Here is a 22,629-nt window from a genome sequence, read left to right as displayed (position 1 = left end):
AGTAACCGTGCAAGCAAACATACACACAGACAGCGAGTTTAAATTTAATCTGATGTCAGTTAATGGACAAAGTTCACTTACGCCTTATATGGCCAACACAATTTGAAAAACAAAAAAATTCAAATTCAATATGATTAGAAAAAAAATATATTGTTTGCTACCAGAATGTTTATCTACTATAAACAAAATTATAATTTTGTTCAAAATATGTCACTGAATATTGCTGAATACATGAATCTGGGAATCAATGTTTTAAATATGTACATAAATGTATGTTGGTATGTATGTGTATGAATGTGACAAATGAAATATTCGTACAATATTTCTGAGTAAATAAAACATGAAAGAAATAATGATAATTAGTGGAGTTCTTAGTTATTTCATGTCAATTTGATAACTAACAATAGTCACGTGTAATGCACTATCTATCATCATGTAACCGTAATACAAATTTAGTGGTGTGTAACGTTCTAGCTAATTTATCAAAATCTTAAAGGTATGTTTTATGCCATCATTATCAGTATTTCGAAATATTCTAAGTATGTAACCTCATTTTTCAGTTTTGTAGACGGCATGTTGTAACTGTTACTTGTGGCATTGATATAAAATAAACGTATCTAATTAACGTACATTCTGATTTTCGTGACCTCGTAGGTTGGTGGATGCCACTTCGAATTTACCGGTATCTGCATCCTCGTACCAACAGTGAACATCTTTATTGATGTTTAATATTGATATAAAATAGTTATGCTTTTCAATCAGAAGTTTTTATAGGGTGAAAAAATCAAATAAAGAGGATTAATTTGCAGAACACATCGAACTTTCTGTACTAAGCGGGACAGCTTCAGCCTAGCTGGGAAAAAATCGATAATGCCATAGGTATGAAATTTTACGTAAACTTCCGAGATGAAGTGGGGGTCATACATCACCTTATCTACAAAATAGATATTTATTGCTTTCAGGCAATAAGTCTTTTCTATACATAGCATTTATGTTATAAGCGGATTAAAGACACCTGTATAAGGATGATGCGACATAGTGAAGGAAAAGTGAACTTTGAGATATAAGTAAAATTCAAAGTAAAATAATAAAGAAAATATAAATCACTTAAAGGGTATGTCATATCTTTTCCTTGCGTCTTTATTTACATATTTAGCTGGTAGTCCTAGTCGTTCCAGCTAGTACTTAAAGGTCTTTGTACCTGTGAAAATTTTTATCACGTAAGTGTGTAAGACGACACTGCACTCCCTGTATAACTGACCTCTATAAATACCTATAGTTTGAACTCAATATTTTTCATACTGTTCAGGTTATACACCGGAGGAGGTATTCTAAAAAGGGAGATAAAATAAAAAGTAGGAGCACTCAGAGTTATGGTTCTTTGTCACTGCATTCCCTTTAACGGACCACTATCAAGATATAAATTATGAAGTCAATGCCATAGTATTCAAGTTATTCACCAGACAATGTTTTCAAAACAATGTAGATAATTCAGAAATGGGAGCACTTAGAGTTATGGTTCCTTGTCGCTACACACCCTCGCATTGACCTCTAACAATATGTACAATATGTATAGTATCATGACAATACCTATCATAGCTAGCGAGTTATTCCCTGACAAGGTTTAATACACAAATGTATTTTCAAGTTATACTCCAAAAAAAAAGGTATGACGGACGGACGGAGGAGAGCATAAAAATACATATAATTATGAAATTATTCTTCTTCATTGAGTTTCCTTTTCTTCACCATGTCTTTAAGAATTTCAGTTTTTATTTTGTTCTCATACTTCTGCTTTATATCTTCGCAACAAATTTCTCCACCGTCATATTTAATTTCAATGTTGACTGAGAGCTTATCGGGATGTACTGGCGGTGTCTGGTCCTCCTCTGCGTTCTTTAAGGATTCTAGTAGTGGTCTTGGAATGTTATTCTGCATTCGTAGCCCTGGAATATGTAAATAAAAAAATTCTGAAAGGAATTGGCGCTGTAAACATTAAAGGAGTTTCTAGTAACAACCTGATACCCCAAGTTTACGGGTGAAAGGTATTATGGTGATTTCATGTATTTGCAAAATATTAACAAATAATCAAGCCATTCTGTAGTAACGTCATCAGAAAAAATCTACATACTTCTATATACTCAATTATAGAAAATTAAGTTTTCCGAGAAACATGCCAAATATCCCGATGGTTAACATAATGTTTCTTGATTGAGAAAAACATTCATTATTCAAAGTGATTACATATCTTCTCTTTACAACGCTGTCATTATGAAAAATCGAGGAGGAAATTTAACCCATATTTGCATTGCGCTCAAGGCGAATTACAGGATTTGATCATTTGTAACAAACAAAAGGGTCATGAAGACTGCTCAACTGTTACACTTGGAATCATTAAGATAATCACTTTGACCAAGTTTCATGAATACTGGGTCATTAATGTGTTTTTCATAGTGTCACATGCTTTTCCTTTAATTCGAGTCGTGACCTAGCTTTTTATCCCACATGACCCAGTTTCGAACTAGGCCTAGGAATCATCAGAATATTAAACATTCTGACCAAGTTCCATAAAGATAGGGTCCTAAATATGGCCTCTAGGGTTTTAACAAACTTTTCATTAGTTTTAATGCGACTTAGCCTCCAGCTGCAGATTGTTGACAACAAAAATATTGTTTTAGATATCTTGAAATAAATGCTATATTTCTTAAGAAGGCTTTAAAGCTAAATTATGCTTAAAAATTCTTTGTTTTCGGTAACATGCTAAAAATACGGTAAGTAGGTCAGACTTTAAAAAAAAAAAAAAAACTTTTCGGAAGTTATTTTCATGTCAAAAATGAATACAGATAAGAGGGTTATGCCTTTAGGGCATTAGTAAGCTGATTTCTAACATCACTAACTATGCTTTAAGCATAAAAAGTGCAGTTTTGCAACATTTTGTTAAAAAGTTGAAAAAATGTTCTCCAAGACCATTTATAAAAGTTAAGGGTCGGGCAAAAAAAATTAGGGTAGGTTGGGATACCGGAAACGAACGATTTTTACGCCTTACTGACAAACTTTATGTTACGGAAACGCATGAGAATTTGATGTTTTTACTACTTTTCACGATGAAAATCAAAAAACGTCTGTCATGCTTTCACTCGGGGTAAAATGTCTCGATTATAAATATCTACATTTTAAGCTATTATTATCTACTTCAGCTATAGCCCTGTTAGTTACGACCCCTGGAAAATGTCTTTATTGCTGCGGCGGTCCGGCATTCGATTCCCGACGCAGTCATCTTTTATTCTTGATTTGGATTTTTTGAAATATTTTAGAAAAACGTATTCTTATGTTCATATTATAACTTCAGTTTGAAAGAATGATTATTTTTTCGCCAAGTCTGTGTGTCAGTGCCTTTAAGCGGGTGACCTAGTTTCCCACATAAACCAGTTTGAGTCATGGCCTAATTCCTCAAGATGAGAAATCTGACCAAGTTTCATATAGGTAGAGTGATAAATGAGAGCTCTCTATAATCTATTGTTATTAAAGATATTATGCAAGTTTGTACCAAATCAAGCCATAAATGAAGTCTCCATATGGCTGCAAATGCCAAAATTTGCAAATATTGGCAATTTAAGTGGCCATAACTCTGGAACCTATGATATAATCTTGCCAGTTTTCAACCGGATCTCCATGAAATTTGACCAGAATGTGTATGTGGATGCAATCTAGGTAAAGTTCGAATATGGCTTATCTGGGGTCAAAAGCTATGTCACCTGCACAAATCAAAGAGAAAGCTTTAATACGCAACAGAGTGTGCATTTTACACTGTAGGGATAACGCATGTTTTTTCGTGTTATAACATCTGCAGAATCCCGAGGGGTTGGTTGGTGCACGAGCCCGTTAGGGCGAGGGTACCAACGTATCCCGAGGGATTCTGCAAATGTTATAACGCGAAATGAACATGCGCTAACGCTATTCTAGCATAAAAACTGATAAATGAATACAATGTCACTCAACGACATTAAATTTCCACAAAATGCACGGGAATGTCTGAGGTTTTTTTACGTTGACGTCATTTTGTTTTGAATTATCCGTTTTGGGGCCAAATGACGTATACGCTTTGCCACGGAACGCGCATATATAAAAAGGTGTTATAACAGCACGCGAGCGCGAGAATCTCTCTGTTAACACACGTTTTCTCTCCTGTTAAAACACCCCCGAAAAGTGACAAGAACAGCAGTTTTATGCTAGAATGTAGGGATAACGCATGTTTTTTCGTGTTATAACATCTGCAGAATCCCGAGGGATTGGTTGGTACCCGAGCCCGTTAGGGCGAGGGTACCAACAATTCCCGAGGGATTCTGAAGATGTTATAACACGAAAAGAACATGCGCTAACGCTATTCTAGCAGAAAACGCGTAAAAAACGGGCGAATTAATATATTGTCCCTCAACGTCATTGAATTTCCAGGAAATGCGCGGTAAAGTCTACGTTGTTTTGTCACGTCGACGTCATTTCATTTTGAATTATCCGTTTTGGGGCCGAATAGCGTTAACGCTTTGCCACGGAACGCACATATATAAAAAGGTGTTATAACAGCACGCGAGCGCGAGAATCTCTCTGTTAACACACGTTTTCTCTCCTGTTAACACGTTTTCTCTCCTGTTAAAACACCCCCGAAAAGTGACAATAACAGCAGTTTTATGCTAGAATGTCTATTCTAGCATAAAACTGCTGTTATTGTCACTTTTCGGGGGTGTTTTAACAGGAGAGAAAACGTGTGTTAACAGGGAGATTCTCGCGCTCACGTGCTGTTATAACACCTTTTTATATATGCGCGTTCCGTGGCAGAGCGTTAACGCATTACGGCCCCAAAACGGATAATTCAAATTGAAATGACGTCAACGTGAAAAAACAACTCGGATATTCCCGCGCATTTCATGGAAATTTAATGACGTTGAGGGATAATGTATTCATTTATTCGTTTTTTCGCGTTTTATGCTAGAATATGGTTAGCGCATGTTATTTTCGTGTTATAACATCTTCAGAATCCCTCGGGATACGTTGGTACCCTCGCCCTACGGGCTCGGGCACCAACCAATCCCTCGGGATTCTGCAGACGTTATAACACGAAAAAACATGCGTTATCCCTACATTCATAACATTTGATCAGAATGATAGCCTTGATGAAATCTAGGCCACATTCGAATATCGATCATCAGGGAACAAAAATTAGGTCAGTAGGACAAATCAAAGAAAAACACTGTATATGCGATAGAGGTTGTATTTTTCAATCGAGGTTCATGAATTTTGTCAGAATAATTGGCTTAATAAAATCTAAAAGTTTGAATATGGATCATCTGGAGTCAAAAACTAGGTCACTAGGTCAAATCAAAGAAAATTCTTGTGTAAGCAACAGGCACTGCATTTTACACCCGATCTTCATGACATTTGATCAGAATGTTTGTCTGGATGCAAAATAGTTAACAAATAATCAAGGCCTTCGAGTGGTTTATCGTCTAATTTACCACGGTTCAGAGTTCAGATGTGTAGGAATTGAACCACGAGAGCGTTAGCCCAATTGGTTAAATACTGAAGCATCTGAACGATGAACCGTGGTAAATTAGACGATAAATCACAAGAAGACCTTTATTGTTTTCATTCTGATAGCTCACTGACATATTTTAATAAATATTATACTGGATTTCATTTACCCGAGAAGTAATGTATCGGTCGTCATGTGGCAATTTGACGTCATAATGCTGTCTTACCGGTCCGTGCGTCAACCGTTGTTTATCGCAGAATATACAGAGCTTGATTTCCTCCTTTGTTTAACTGGAAATCAAACCGAGTCATGCTAGAAGTCAAGTTTGAATATGGGTTATCTGGGTCAAAAACTAGGTCACCAGCACAAATGAAAGAAAACCGACTTGTACGCAATAGGGGCTGCATTTTACAACGCATATTAATAAAATTTAGTCAGACTAGCTGCCTTGATGAAATCTAGGTCAAGTTTGAATATGGATAAGCTGTGGTCAAAAACTAGGTCGCAAGGACAAATAAAAAAACATGTATTCAATAGGGACTGCATTGTACACTGGATCTTCATGAAATTTGATTACAGTTTTTGTCTTGATGACTTATAGGTCAGGTTTGAATTTTGGTCATGCTGGGTCAGATACTAGTTCATCCAGTCAAATCAAAGGAAAAGCTTGAAAACACTTTAGAGGCCACATTTATGACTATTTCTTTATGAAATTTGGTCAAAATGTTAACATTGATGTTTAAAGTCTTGTATGATTTCGAATGTGGATCGCGTGGGGTCAAAAACTAGGTCAAATCAAAGGAAAAGCTTATATACACTCTAGAGTTCACTTTTTTCATTCTTCCTGAAAATTTGTCAAAATGTTTTTTTTTTATTTTTATTTTTTTTTTTTTTTATGGAATCTTGGACAAGCACGAGTCTTGGTCATGTGGGGTCAAAAACTAGGTCAAATCAAAGAAAATTCTTATTTACCCTCAAGATGTTTGGTCCAATCTTAATGAAAACTGGTCAGAATACTTGTTACTATGAAATCACTAGGTCAAACATGTTTACACTGTTAAAACCTTTTCTGTCTTTAACCTTTTATGAATGTATTGCAGCTCACATAACGTGGCACAAATGTTCATCATAATAAGGTGAAACGTAAAATTTATGACTTGGACTTCTAGCTCTAAGTCAGTGTTATATATAGAAGCTCCATTTAAACTAGGTTAAAATGAATCCATCCCTTTAAACCAGTTTAAAATGAAACCAGCTTATTACGTTATGAAATTTTTTAAAGCATACTTATTCCAAGATATATTATAAACTCCTTTTATGTCTACGGTGTCGAAGAACTTTACCAACACAGTTGCCATCAAATTCATATAAAACTCTGTTTTCATCATCAACATGAAAGGTACATGAGCATCGGGACTTGTATGCCTAATTATTTTTTCTGGAATTGTTGCCCCTTTGGATCTCGAAATAATTCATCACATTGTGAATCTAAGTCCTACACTTTCCATCCACCTAATTTGAAACTTGGTACAGATCAACGGCATGAAGTGGCTATGTACACGTTACCCTGACTTTTATGATCGATTATTTTGTGTGGAGTTGTGGCCCTTCTTTGACGACTAATGACAACTACAAATAGTAGTTTTCTACATTTCTGTTCATTTCCAATAAAACTTGTTAAGCATCATGAACTGAACATTATGTAGACATGTGCATTTGCTTTTGTTAAGTTGTGTTAGTTATGTCTTTTTTACTTAATAACATTATTGAGCCGTCGTTATACTACATTATTGAATGAAACATTTTCTTCGGCACCATTCTAGTTCCCTTAGCAACCTTCGTGATGGAATATTGTCAAACTGTACCGATAAGGGGAAGTAACACTGTGTTGGAGTTTTGTTCCTTTTGTAGCACAACTTTCTATGCATAATTGTGTATTGATAATATATACTTTAATCTGTGTAGAATGCATGAATTTGTTATACTGCAAAATAAAACAGTCATCTGGAATTACTTAACTTGTTGTCCCTTTCGTCCGTTTTATCATTAGTAAAACAGTCGTTCACAGAAGATGCTGTATACTATCTAATTATTTAATATAAAAGGTAATCTTGTTTCCAAGACCTTGTATAAAAAGCAATCCTACATCCGTGGGTCTATCATCAGTCTTGTACAGAAAGCAAATAATTACAAGTTCACAAAGAGGAACACAGCTAGGCAGTCAGGCAAAAAGTACTTAGTTTCAGTTGTCGGTATTTTTTTTATAAATGTTGCGATTTCGTGACTTCATGACAGTACTTGTTTATAAAAGCACTCGATGAATATGTACCTTATGTAGAGGAACAGCTAAACATTTGATATTGGTTCCACAGACCTATCCTGATATGTGTTTCACAAATTTCTCAGATAAACCTGAAGACCTTGAAAAGTCGTCCAAAGTAATGCATATGTCCTATATTCATCACAGTTGCACCCAACTATTTTGGCAATAATATTTTCTCAAAATTTAGACCAAAATCAACCAGAGGCCACCATTACATACCTATATTTCAAACTTTTGCCGGGGTTAACACCCTGACTCCTACTCCCGATCGGAGCTATGCGTCTCGCTGGTGAAACATTCGTTCTAGACTGGTGTCTCACCCCATCAAATAAAAATATTTCTGGATCCGGACCTGCCCTTAGGTATGACTAAGGCCTTTTAGGTCGCTGTCTAGTGCCCGAATTGCTTCACTTAACCTCATGTATCGGAAACGCTATTTGCAAAGTAGAATATATGTCCTGTGAAGAAGCTATGCAACAGACGCGTGGAAATCGTAAGGGGCACTAAACTGTGCGCAAAATATTCAGACAGGCACTCCTTTATTTAACTCGGTCGAGGGGTCTAGCAAAGGTTTGCAAAATGTAAGCTTATCAACGACGTCAGCGGAGATCATAAAGTTGGTCTGTTGTCAGGCTTAAGATGCAGGCATACTAAAACCCCTAAATGAAGGCCGTTATTGACATAATTACATTTATATGATACAATAGAGCTCCATCACGTTTGAATAGTTTAAATGGCTGCGATATGTATTTTGTATAGTAATTATCATTTCTGCGTACAGACTGAAGGTTGAAAATGACTAGTCTGGTAGTCAAATTATTCAAAAGACGTAATGGCCTTGGAAGTAAGAAAATTTTATAAAGTTTGGAACGATAACGTTTTTATTAAATTAAATAGACCGCTTGAAAAAAGTAAGATAGTTCAATGAAGCAGATGATTGTGATTTCATTTAGGTTGTAGAATATTTTGACCAAAAGAAAACAACTGTTAATTATTCTTGAAATACTTTTTGACTGTACTATTTGAATAGTGTTATTGGATCTATAACATCTGTCGAGAATGATAATCGGGATAAAGAACTCTCCCTTAAGGTAAACGGCGTGAAGAACTATCCTTTATTATATTTGGCGGGAATCAGACACGATTTCTCCGTGTAATATTCATATTTATAGCAACTAAGAAGTAGTCCGTCATGTCAACAAAGGACGATGAAAGCAATCGTTTGAAGCATTCTAAAGTATATTTTTAAACGTAAAGCATCAGCCTTTTAAAAATAAACAAATTTAATTTAAAGGGTGACAGGAACTAGATACATGTCTTGTCTGTCTATTAATACATTTTAAACGGACTCCGCGCGTATTTTGAGACAGCCCTTGATTTTGAAAAAACATGGCCAATTTTGTTATCAAATTCTTCATCGTACGACTTATGAAAGAGTCCTAGTCTTAGTCTATCTGGTCGTATACATCGTTCCTAGACGAATCCATTGGTATATGTATACTTTTTAAAACTTTTGTTCAGTAACAAACCCGCAAATCTAAATTATTTAGACCCACTCTTTTTCCGATAGAATGAACCTAAGTCATGATAATTGTAATCCAGGTAAATCAGTGGGATTTTAAACAATTAAACAACGTTTGTATATTGTAAGAAAACTCTACCTGATGCTTGTCTATCATATTTTAAAGCAGTTTTGGCACTTCCTTCCTCTTTTCCTTTTACATTGTCAATGGCAGGTTCCATACAATTGGTTGTGGAATCAGCAGACAGCAAATTCATTCTGTAAAACGCAAGTCTAAGTCAGAAGAAGAAATCATAAAGTGAATGAACTATATTTACGATATGTGTACATACCAGCAGCATTATATTAGTAATTGTTAATAATTTCAAGAGTGCTCAGATATTTTAACCGTATGATTTACAAATATTTAATACTTAGATTTCCATTTTTATCGCAATGCAATGTCTAGAACGGTTTATCTATGTTTACTATAACAATATTAAGAGTACTTATAAAAGGTCTGCTTCATTTTACCATTTTCATCGCTGGTTGCAGACATCTTTTGTTACTAGTCCAAAACACATGTTGTAAATAAAGCTCATGGTAAAAATTATATTAAAAGACGTATATTGCATTTTTAATTTTCAGTAATGTAAGCCGATCTAGTTAAACATTTATAAGTGAAAAGTAACCTTAAAGTAGTCAGTCTTCTCCTAACTGTAGAGACCACCACTACCACACTAACCATGACTAGAAATGCTACAAGTGCTCCCACTACTATACCGATGACTGGTAGTTCCGTTGCATGGGCGATCTTGGAAGGAATTTCTAAGTAATGAAAATGAAACTAGATTTGCTATATACATGTATTTATTTTTTTTTTACATCGTATGATAATAGATTTCAGAATGTCTTTGAAACGCATACATGCTTTACAAGAAGAGAAATAACTGTGAAAAGCTCATGTCATTCTGGCTTTGGATCGATGAATATTATCAACAGAAACAGAGAAAATAATTAAATTGTTCATTTGTTTGCTAAATGCTACGTACGTTTTATTTTGTAACTTCTAGTTGAGTTCACCAAAACGATGTCTTTACTGTCAGCATCTTCATGATTGATTGCAATTTGAAAATAATATTCTCTGCCAGTCTGTACCTCCGGTATAGAAAGTGTACTTGACATCTGAACTACTCCATCTCCGCCGCAATTTCCAGATGTGCATATAGGTAAAACACTAACAGTTGGTGAACTCATCTGGTAAAGCTTAGGTGTTTCGCCTGCCTGACCATATGCATAATAAGACTGACTATTAACAAAACGCGATAACTGTGGCTTTTATTTACTAATACCGGATCAACCAATAACAATGAAATATGGAATCAAGTGTACACATCCTTTGGCAAATATCATTAATTCGCAAAACCGATGTAAGTTGGATTTAACGTCGCACCGACACATGATAGGTCATATGGCGACTTTCCAGCTTTAATGGTGGAGGAAGACCCCAGGTGCCTCTCCGTGCATTATTTCATCACGAGCGGGCACCTGGGTAGAACCACCGACCTTCCGTAAGCCAGCTGGATGGCTTCCTCACATGAAGAATTCAACGCCCCGAGTGAGGCTCGAACCCACATCGATGAGGGGCAAGTGATTTGAAGTCAGCGACCGTAACCACTCGGCCACGGAGGAACCAATTGTTTTAATAAAGAAGCACATTACTCTCGATGTTTCCAAGTTGGCAAGATGTGAAAGTACAACTAATTCTAAAACGCGAAAGTCTTGAATATTTTTTTATTTTTTAAACATTATTTCGAATCAACAAAAGTTACGAAATTTCTTAACTCCAGTTGTGTAAAAAGTTAAAAACAATTCAATAATGGTAAAATCAACGATCCGTGTTGACCACAATGGCAAAATTTTGGTACTAATCAAATAGTTGAACTATACATTTAACAGTTGGTTTTGCCCGTTATCAACTCAATAATACTAAATACTGTATGTCTCAATGATTCCTGATTCTACTGTACCTATTCATGAGAATTTAATTTAAAACACGATGACCAAACATAACATCTTTAAGAAATTTTATAGGATGTAACCAACCTAATACATGTAGCAGACATACACTGTTTGTCCGAGTCTTTTCATATAGAGTAATGACATGCGAAACATCTCTCACGTCCCCTTATTGGCTTAAGTAGGCCTCAATTGTTATACTGGTACTTAGTATAGACCAGCGAGTCGAAAGTAAAGAAAATACATCTAAATGAATAAAGTACAGGAATACCTTTAAGATCGCCACGCGCCTCTTATGATTGCTATTGCGGTTAAAAAATAGTATATAACCTTTTTTTATTCAGGCATTTCTCTGATTTGTTTTGTTAATATAATTTAGGAAAATAGTTAAAATCCGATTTTGTAATAAATACCTCGATAGTAGATAATATTTGAAAAACCTTTGGCGTTTGCACAAACCCAGTATGCAAAGACTCAATTATTGGACAATGTATTCTTACCTCATAATAATACCATTGCAATGTTATTGCTGAACTAGGAAATACACATCCGGACATCGCAGTTATATTGATCATATCGTGGTTGTCAAATTTTGATTCCATAATTGTTGTTGTGCTTTGTTTAGGAAAAACTAAAATAAACAATATGATATATATTTACACAGAAACTTTGAGACCCGTCTTTGAATATTTGACGGCTATTTGGTAACAGCCTTTAAACAAGAATTAAAAAACACCGAAAACAAGTGTTTGAAAATTAAGATAAAACAATTACAGTTGAACTTCAATGGCTCGAACTCGGATCTTTCGAACACCCGGGATCGCTCGAACTCTTCTCCCGGTCCCGAATTTATTTCTTCTTTATTCTATATAGTTCTACCTCGGATCGCTCGAACTTCGAAAATTCGAACTCTCGAACTCATTTGGTGGTCCCCTCGGCTTAAATACGGTGATAATTACACCTATTCAGTCGAACAGACAAATTGTCGCCGGAATGGCTTGTGTTTCCAAAGTTGTTCACACCTCTGCCTGACATGCGCCAAGCTTCCAAGTTAAATAAAGTGACTTTCGTTTACTGCAATGCTTCAATGGGCTTTGATTTATACGAATAGAATTATTTAAAATAATTGAGCAATGACTGTCTTTATTTTTTCTGCATAAGAACGGGAGATCCGATGTCATCTTTCGTACTGCTTTAGCATTGCTGAACAACTTAGAAAAGGACCCGGAAAGGGTGCATATCTAAGTGGGCTACTTGAAAGCAATATATTTGATAATATTTGTACTGGACTATGATTCATAAAGGTTTGCTTTTCATTTGATGTTGTCTTCACCAAATTCTTATAATCATGTAAGTGTTTTTTTCGGCGACGCCGTCTAAATTCGTTTTCGTTACTTATGCCACGTGACTTCAGTTTGCAAATCAAACTACTTGATAACGCATTATAGATAATTTATCAAAATGGAAGATTTATGTAACACTCTGCCTGATTGGACGAGAGTGTCAATTTCTTTCACTCTGTTGATTGTGCTACGCTGAATGAAATGTAGACAAAACCTTTATCCTAAACGACGCTGTTCACAGTTTTAAAGCTAACTTTGGCTCAGTATATTTAGCAAGAATATTGATATAATCTCAAAATGATAAGTAAGTTTAATAAATATGATAAAAACCTGTTCAAATACCAACATATATCAAATTAAAGAAAGAGCTGAATACGGTCTGCGTATCACATGAATAAGGGTGTGATAAGAGTATTTTATGTAGAGAAGTGCTTTTTAAAAGATTTTCCTTGTTACAATTGTCGTCTGTATATGAAAATGTTTCTTGCTTTTGTGACTTATTCAGATTGCATATTAAAATGAGTACTTGTTTGCTTTGATATATTTGTTATAAATTATTTAACTGATTTATTATATATGAATATTTTTCTTTAGTATGGTATGCAAATATTGAACTCAGTTGAAATCTGTTTTATTATATATATGCTATATAATGACTGAATCTCATTTCACTGAAATGAAGGTACGCTGCATACAGTTTATCTATGTGATATGACTACGGTCAAACTTTGCTTATGAAACAGAAATATTGAAATAATTACAATTGTATGTTTTGCTTGACCTTCACTTTTTATAGGTGTGACGTCATTGTCCAAAGATTCATGAATAGCGAATATGCTATTTGTTAAAGCGGGATCAATTGGCCTATTTTAGAAATAAATAAAAATAATAAATAAAAAAATCCTTAAATTGATTTTTTCTCATGTATTCTAATCAAACTTGATTTGTAGCATCTTTATTAGGCCCGCAGCCACCTTTGTTCAGCTGGGACATTTGACCCCTTTTAGGGGCTGCTAGAGCTAAAACTAGAAATGCCTTTATACAGCGTCTCATGAACAGCTGGGTGGATCTTTGTCATACTTGGTCTGGAGCATCATTATAAGGTCCTCTTCCAAATTTATTTATATAGGAACTTGGGCCCTATTAGGGACCACTATAGTTAAAAGTAGATATGCCTTTCTTCGCATTAACCACTAAAATGTAATGGATTTTTATCAAACTCGATGTGTAACAATATCGAAAGGTCTCCTGCTATTTTGTTATAAAATGGGGATAGGGACCAATTTAGCTAAAAATATAAACACGTTTAATGACCTCTTCTCATGAACCGCTTCATGAATCTTCATCAAACTACTGCTGTAATTATTCGTTTAAGGATAAACGGAAAAAAATTGCAACCCTACGAAATTTTTGCGAAAAATTTAAAGAGAACCATTTAAATTGTTAAAGTGCGGTGTTTAGTTTTGCATTTTGAAAAATGTTAGATGAAAGATGAATGTTAGATGAAAAATTCATAAACTTCTTTCCTTATTACAATTCGCCGACCATCATTTTTAAAGATATTTCTTGTTTTTGTTTTTTTCGTATCTATGTCATGTTTGAAAATTATTAATAAAGCATATTTCAGCGTTCGTTTTTTATTCATCATCGTATCATACACACATTTAGGTACAATATGACAATATATTACGATGTAGGGTTTGTAACACATCATGCCCTCGAATTCCCAAATTCAAAATGGCCGCCATTTGGATGGCTCGAACAACGGAACACTCGAACTAATTTCCACGGGACCCTCGAGCCATCGAAGTTCGACTGTATAAGAGCGTTCGTTTAAAATTAAAGAAATACGTTTTAATAGAAATGCAGGTAAACAGGTAAAATACCGATGTGAAATTTTGAAAATACCTTTCACTGCCGGTATAACATGTACAGTATCCGAACCAGCTTCACATTTTATTACACGTCCATCAGCTTTAAATGTAACCGGATTGATTGTCATGTTGAATACTCCATTGGTTGTGTCAGTGGAAAATTCAACATTTTCAATTACGTATGGTGGGTATTGAACACAGTTGGTTGTTGTGCATTCTGCTGCTTTACCAGAGTCTATTAACCAGGTCATTGTGTACTTATATGTTGGGATGAAACAGATAAACGTGACCTTAGAACCACATCGGACAGACCCGGTATCTCGCAGACTACCAACACTGTCTATCATGACAGTTGTGGATACTTCTGGAACAGAAAACAAAATGTAAGCGTCTTTAGTTGGTGTTATTTCTCTAGCAGTGAAATGCAAACGTTTGTGTTAAATGTTATCCTTTCAACTATGAAGGGAAAACGAGAATAACAGAAACACATAAAAATTGTAAGAAAAAGCATACAATGTAAACATTTGTACAATGCTTTAGTTTCTCTCAACGTTCATATTCTTTTAAAGAAGTGTAAAGTAATGTTGTAACTGAATACATGTCCTTTTGTACAGTACCGGCCTTTCGGTAGTCATAGTTACTACTCAAACAATATATGAGCCGTGCCATGAGAAAACCAACATAGTGGGTTTGCGACCAGCATGGATCCCGACCAGCCTGCGCATCCGCGCAGTCTGGTCAGGATCCATGCTGTTCGCTAACAGTTTCTCCAATTCCAATAGGCTTTAAAAGCGAACAGCATGGAGCCTGACCAGACTGCGCGGATACGCAGGCTGGTCTGGATCCATGCTGGTCGCAAACCCACTATGTTGGTTTTCTCATGGCACGGCTCATATTAATTTATTACTTAAGGGGACGCATATTGCTACATTCACAGTTCATACAGAAATGCGGAAGGGGTGCATATTCAAGAAATCGATGGTGGGAAAATGAAAAACATATTCCTAAACTGATATAATACTGATGGACACCTGTAATATTCAGTATTTTGTGGATAAGGATGTGGTACTATGAATGTAATAGGAACACAGAGGTCTTTGTGAAAGTACATTCAACACAAAATATTAAGCTTTTGTATAAGGAAAAAACAGGTTTTTTACAATAACAGTGTTCCAAATAATGTTGAAGGGATGAGATTTTCTTTCTAACACACCAGGTTTGCTTAAACATGTAAAAATTTAACGCCACGTCATTTCAGCTCGGGATGGACGCCATATTTCTCATTGATAAAAATGTAAACAAAAAAAATCAGAGTGGGATTAGCATTGCAAGGGCATAACATGACATTCTACACAATGAATACCTTAGAACAGATATCTAAGATGCTACACAGGTCAGGCGGGTTAAATGCATAATGGCGATCACTTGAAATTCATCTTGAAAAGGTGGTTAATTTTAGTTTATTTGCATGGTTTTTAATTTTCCCACGACTTCTCGGCGATTCATTGCAAATGTATTACTGCGCCGGACGAAAGGTAACTCTAATAAACAACGGGAGACAACTTAGATGTCAGCACGTGTACGATTTTAAAAAAAACATGTCGATGATTATAATTTCTTATCAAATAATGAATCCTATTCAGATATTCGTCTTTAATATTAGAAAATTATTAATTTCTGTGGACATTTGTCAAAAAATATTACTTACATTGGACTACTTTGCGCATCAAACTGGTTTCCGCTTCAGTTGTGAGGCACTTCCGTTATATTTTTTTGACAATAATAACAAAACACAAAATGAATCAATAAAGTCACTTATAAACCGACTGCTACTTAAATCAGTGTAAGTAAAGTTGTTGTTACAACATTATTCATGTTCGGTACGTTATGAGATAAAGTTTATCTTGAACTGCATAATCCATTAATTACGTTTAGATGATATTGCATTTACAACTTATTTGACCCCATTTTTCTACGTGAATGACAGCATTCTCGTGCAACTCGTGCAAACAGAGTTATGAAAAGTATGGTGGAGAATTCAAGGACAAATTATAAATGACATTAAAGTGAGGATAACTGTATATTCGTCCAGATTTGATCATTGACATGCCTGCTGTGTATTAGTAACTTTTGTGAACAAGATTAGAATGTTACTTTTGCACATATACACATTGATTGGACCTCTCAACCAAATTTCATACCTTATTTTAGGGATTTTTAAGACAATACATTTTCAAAAGTTTGTTGAATGTGTTTTGATATTTAAGTGCATTGTAGTTCATGAATACCAAGTTAAAAATTAATAATGGCAACATTTCTAGGCCCTTATTGTAAGCCACTAGACTTCTGTAACGATAAATGTTTAATGTATTAAGGGGAATATACTCTTTTAGTTTTGAAATGTGGCATTCCTTGACCACCGTATCTTTTCTTATGCACTACTTTGTAAACAAACTAAATAATGTGTTTTAGCTTACATATGCGAAATGAAAAGCAAGACAGTGACCATATTTCACGTTCTTTCTTTAAATTAGAATCTGTAGGACATTGATAAATGTTTGGACAAGGTGAAGCACTATTATTTTCGCACCAAAAAGTCTTAATTGTTGACTTTGAATGTACACAATAAGTCTTATGTAATTCAACAATAACTGTCTTGTTTCAGTTTTCTCATTTTTATTTTAGTGAGCAATCCTTTGTGTACTTATAACAGTTGAAACAGTATCCATTTCATGTACCAAAACCTTGTACTTTTTTGCAGGTAAATTTTATCATACCCTATCCACTTTTTTCTAATTTCAAAGTATGCGTCCCCTTAATATGTCAGTAAGGTATACGTACACATTACATTGACAACTATAGAATTAAAAAGGATAGTATTTAATTTCTTATTTGTATTTAACTTTGATTGCATCTATAAATTATCATCTCATCTCATGACTTTAATTGTATGTCTAATTTCTATATAATTGTATAATTGTACATTTGCTTAAAGATGTTTTAACATATAAGTTAATGTATAAATCTAAATGTTAGGCCGCTTAGAAGCATAGAATGCAACACAGCATTAATTATGATAGAAGAAGTACAATACATACAATACACCCTATTATGCCCCCGTCCCCAAAGCACCCCCCCCACCCCCACCCTGAAACAAAATCAGCTCCATTACCACTGAAGCAACATCGAATAGGCACCCTGATCTCACAGAAACCAAATGTAAATACGAATTAGAGTCCGAGTACGGGATGTCATTTCATGGCTGCCGTACGATATATATATTAAAGGTTTGTGAAGGCGACATTGAGGCTGAAATGAGAAAAGTTGTTACACTGGTTAGTCTCCGACTAATGATTTTGGAACGTGTTTGGTTCACAATCACTGTTGAATTCTGTGCTTAACAGGAACCTATTTTCTACCATGATTTAAAGATATGTAGCTCCATGTTACATTGCCTCTAGCCTACAACATATAAACACATATCTATCCTATTCCTTCAATTGCTGCGACAATGAATAAACAGATATTCTTCATATGCAAAATAAGCAAATTATATTTTGATGTGCTGGTATATTACAAATCATTAATAGTTAACTGGTCTCTAGAACTACAGGGTTGAAAGGCAAACAACTTACCCAAAACAAATGTTACAGCACTCAACCAAATAAAGCTAACCAGTGCATAGCTTCTTTCATGTTTCATATTTCAACCTATAGAAAACAATGCACGTTCAATTTCAATTAATCATTGACTACTAATAAATGAACAAAGACATAGTAATGAATATTATAAATTGATATTTCTTCAACATCTGTGAACCACAGCAAACGAATATATAGTTGCCAAGTTTATATGTGCAAAAACATTGAAGTTGTTGTTTCAGAAAGAGTTATATGAATTCTACATACTATAGCTTAAAGCCACAAATAAAGTTGGTAAAGGTATTTTGTTTTAGAAATCCAGGTAATAATTTCATTAAATACAGAAGTACAATTTAGACTCAAAACATTATCTGTCCCTGGTTGTTTACGCTCAAACTATTATCAGAATAGTTTTTAATAAAGCAACACAATTTTCGTTTTTCTTTTTAATCGACCAGTAAAGTTAACATTGTTTGTTTACACTTTAATGACCTGTGACAAAGGTTGTTTACATATTTATTGGAGATTGATAAATATTTAAGTACAGGTAGACCGCGTGTGGTATACAGGATAAGCCATTTATTGATATACTTAAAGGAACTCATGCACCTTTAAGAATTTTAAATTAAAGTACTAACAAACAGGTAAATGACCTAACCGTCCCTGAACAGACTCAATCAAACCGAGCCCGCAACATTTACGTTTATGTCGTATTCGACGACCTGTGGTTTTCCAAATGTTGTGAGGAAGATCAGTTTGAGGTAAATATCAGACTGAATAATTTAACATCATCATATCTACATTTAAAATGCTTTAATTCATTTCACTTATGCGCAATTATTATGAAAAACTATCGCATATGTATTTGAAAAAAAAAAATGACGTGTATTATGGAGAATATAAATCTTATTCCGGACCTTTATTGTGGCTTTAATAAGAGCATTTCAGAAATATTCCTCAACTCAAACTGTTGTATATTATGTTTGCTCAAAAATGGATTTCACTCATTTATTATGGATAGAAGAAAAAAATATCTGTCCTGAAGAATGCAAAACGAGTTTATGGTTTATTTAAACAATGTGACGACCTCGTGTAATTATTTACTTCCTTTTCGGTTTTCAATGTTTTACATGTATAAATGTGGCAAAGTAGGGAAATTGTAATGCTGTTGTGTTTTGTTTAATATTCTGCAGATTGGTTGGTTTTAAAGGTTCGACAAAAGTAAATTTGTCCAAGAAACTTGGGAGACTATTATGTGTGTTTGATCTGCATTGTGTTAAAGAATTACAGCAATGATTTTATTATTCTATTGTAAAAATAAATAAAGCATCAGATAAAATACGGTGAAAATAAATGGCTTTAATAATAAGTGGAAAACTATGATATTTAAAAATGTTGCCTGTTTTAGAGAAATCTGTAGAAAACTCACACATCACACAAAGATTTTGCAAAATGAAATGCAATGCAAAACTGTATGTGAGTTAAAATAGTAAATCTACGAAAATGTATTTACAGCTCTGTAGTCTGATTTTGTTTTAGGTCGAAAAAATAATTGATTTAAAACTTTAGTGAAAACCACAGTAACCAGACATACGAGTCTATATGTAAAACAAACAAAAATATTAATTACAACCATTGTTTTAACATGATTAAAAACGTTTATCATTGATTTTTCAAATATTGTTTTCAATATTGTACTTTAATCCTGATATGTACAATAATTGTTAACAATATGGTGGATGATGTGCTATATCTATTTAGACATTACATACAGAATGAATATTATTCAATGTAAGCAATACATCATACGCATCAATAATTCGTAGTACAACATGTATATCATTTAATATCAAAAGTTACTTGATATCAACTATACAGTATACGAGTAGCAATACAAAACTTAAATAAATGACACAAGTGTTGCCAAAAAAATCTATAACACTGATTCAAATGAAGTTCGAAACAAAATCTTTTTTTTCCGATAGTTTTATAGAATCTATCTATTCGTTACGTTGTAAACTGTGGATCTTGCTAGTAAAGACATAATCGTAAGAATGTAAGATCAGCATAAAACACAACTTGACAATCTTTTTTGCATTGATCCCCTTTAATCATAACAATTTGATTCCATGAAGAACTTCCATATTTTTGTGTGTGTAAATTTTAAATACAAACAAGTATTTTAAAATTTACTATGATTTCCCTTTTTAACACTTTTTTGAAAATAATAAATCACTTTTGTTGATTCGAAATAATGTTTAAAAAATAAAAAAAAATATTCAAGACTTTCGCGTTTTAGAATTAGTTGTACTTTCACATCTTGCCAACTTGGAAACATCGAGAGTAATGTGCTTCTTTATTAAAACAATTGGTGCCTCGGTGGCCAAATGGTTAAGGTCGCTGACTTCAAATCACTTGCCCCTCATCGATGTGGGCTCGAGCCTCACTCGGGGCGTTGAATTCTTCATGCGAGGAAGCAATCCATCAGGCTTACGGAAGGTCGGTGGTTCTACCCAGGTGACCGCTCGTGATGAAATAATGCACGGAGAGACACCTGGGGTCTTCCTCCACCATTAAAGCTGGAAAGTCGCCATATGACCTATCATGTGTCGGTGCGACGTTAAATTAAAAAAAAAATGTACAAAGGTAATATATTTTACTTTTAAATATTTGTAAAAGTGAACATTGATGCCACTAACTAAAGTTTATTAAAATGAGCTATTTTCATCAAGTTTAAAGTAAAACCAACAATACTATCAAAAAATTAAATTAATCTTCAGCTTTCGGGGTGGTATTAATACGTCAACGCAGCTTTCTATTGGTACCGTTTGTTTTGATGTTGTAATGTATAAGACATAAGTGGGTACTTTGTTAGTGCTACAGACCATTTTAACCTGTTTATGCCCAGTGGTAAAAATATCAACAGATATTTTTTAGCTTAATCGTTTTGTTTCCATCTTAGTACTTTTATGTCTTATAGACAACTAAAACAGCAACATTACAGAAATAATACACTTTCAATGTCGCTCCAACCGCAGTTTATTGTCCAATATAATAAACACATTTAATTTGATTTGATATAATCTGTAGCAAAAGGGACCATCATCACAGAGTGGTTAAGGTCGCTTATTTCGAATCACTTGCCTCCAATCGCTATTGGTTCTAAACCTCGCTTGGTATGTAAAATTCTGTCATGAGAAAAAGCCATTCAGCTGGCTTTTGAAGGTCAGTAGTTCCAGCCAGGTATTTGTCCGTGCATAAAATCATATTTAGGAGGGCATCTGGGAGTCTGGGAGGGATCTTCCTATACTACAATAGTTGAAATGCCATCATATTATCATATGATCTATAGTTGCGCCTGTAGGTGGGACTTTTTATCCACCAACCCCCCCCCCCCCCCCCCACGCCCAAAAAATGTAACAAAACATTAGGTTTACCCTGCTTCATTACAAAGCGATAATGAATGCAGTCAAATTTGGTCCTAAAAGGGTATAACCTTAAGCATTGAAGTGATTGCGTAGTGGAAATGATTATTGCATTAAATTTAGGTATTTATAAAGTTACTTACGTTTTATAGTGTCTGAACTATCCCAGTGAAATACCTCTTATGTGAGAGACACGTAACAAAATAATCTTTATATCATCTACGTTATCGGGTAATTCAATAATTCAATCTAGTTGACAATCAAGTAGATCTATGACAAATATTTACATGCAACCCATAACAATCTACAAGTCAAATGGTTTATCGCGGCCAGAAATTTGTACAAACCGGACAGAAGTTGCGAAATTGTCATTTGTGCAGGAAAGAAGCGTTTACCATAATGTCCAGTACTGGACAGGTATAGTGACCATGCACATGCACATGCACGGACACAGCCAATTTTCTCAGAGGGGGTCCGATCCCCTGCCCCCCCCCCCCCCCCCCCTTGGAAATTTTGAAATTTAGCACTTCATTTTTTGCATTCTGGGACAGTTTTATGGACTAACCTGTTAAATTTGGGAAACAAGTTTGGGCAAAAAAGTTTCACAATGTCATCACAATACCCCTTATTTACAAAACCAGTGTAAAGTCAAGATTATTTAAAGATAAGAGAAATCGATACTCGCGTTAAGATGGTATAAAGGGAAACAATCAAATTTAACCAATCTGGCTTAATAATCAAGGGACAATACTCTTCAAAACACGGTCTCATTTCTGGACATGATGATAAAATCAAGCTTTCTTGAAGGTAAAATTCTTAGTTTCTTTTAGATAAATAATATGAATTATGTCGGGGTCGTATGTAGCAGCAGCCGCATATACTTTACATGCAGTCCTAAGGTTGCCTTTTTCGAAAAACATTTTCTTTCCTTCTTGTCTTCCTTCCTTCTTTAAAGATTTTCCAGAGGGGGTCCGGA

The 22,629-nt window shown here is 34.6% G+C and overlaps 2 protein-coding genes across 4 annotated transcripts in view; one reads left to right on the top strand and one right to left on the bottom strand.

Annotated features, from left to right (window-relative positions):
- The window catches only part of LOC123559779 (uncharacterized), a 309,468-nt gene that overhangs the window by 37,344 nt on the left and 249,495 nt on the right, over nt 1-22,629 (top strand). The gene's annotated exons all lie outside the window — the stretch shown is intronic.
- LOC123559778 (uncharacterized) lies at nt 33-21,883 on the bottom strand. 3 transcript variants are annotated; one of them, XM_053552256.1, is made up of 7 exons: nt 21,797-21,883; nt 14,622-14,951; nt 11,871-12,001; nt 10,404-10,635; nt 10,044-10,179; nt 9,512-9,630; nt 33-1,946 (listed from the first exon to the last, which is right to left on the bottom strand). In XM_053552256.1, the coding sequence occupies exons 2-7, from the start codon at nt 14,932-14,934 to the stop codon at nt 1,717-1,719; spliced, it is 1,161 nt and encodes a 386-aa protein (XP_053408231.1). In that variant the 5' UTR covers nt 14,935-14,951; nt 21,797-21,883; the 3' UTR covers nt 33-1,716. The 3 variants fall into 3 exon arrangements, with proteins under 3 accessions (XP_053408231.1, XP_045207806.2, XP_045207807.2); XM_045351871.2 differs by lacking the exon at nt 21,797-21,883 and adding an exon at nt 18,223-18,299; XM_045351872.2 differs by lacking the exon at nt 21,797-21,883 and adding an exon at nt 18,223-18,299 and having other exon boundaries at nt 14,622-14,948.

Source organism: Mercenaria mercenaria, chromosome 10 (genome assembly GCF_021730395.1).
Source record: "Mercenaria mercenaria strain notata chromosome 10, MADL_Memer_1, whole genome shotgun sequence".
Classification (NCBI taxonomy): domain Eukaryota; kingdom Metazoa; phylum Mollusca; class Bivalvia; order Venerida; family Veneridae; genus Mercenaria; species Mercenaria mercenaria.
This window is presented reverse-complemented; position numbering and strand designations above follow the sequence as displayed.

What these genes read in the sequence shown, in the direction of transcription:
- LOC123559778 (XM_045351871.2), bottom strand. Translation starts at nt 18,289, where the DNA reads ATGAAACATGAAAGAAGCTATGCACTGGTTAGCTTTATTTGGTTGAGT. An exon ending in TGCTGTAACATTTGTTTTGG is followed by an intron (nt 14,952 to 18,222) that starts GTAAGTTGTTTG and finishes TTTCTGTTCCAG; the next exon opens with AAGTATCCACAACTGTCATG. An exon ending in TGTTATACCGGCAGTGAAAG is followed by an intron (nt 12,002 to 14,621) that starts GTATTTTCAAAA and finishes TGTTTATTTTAG; the next exon opens with TTTTTCCTAAACAAAGCACA.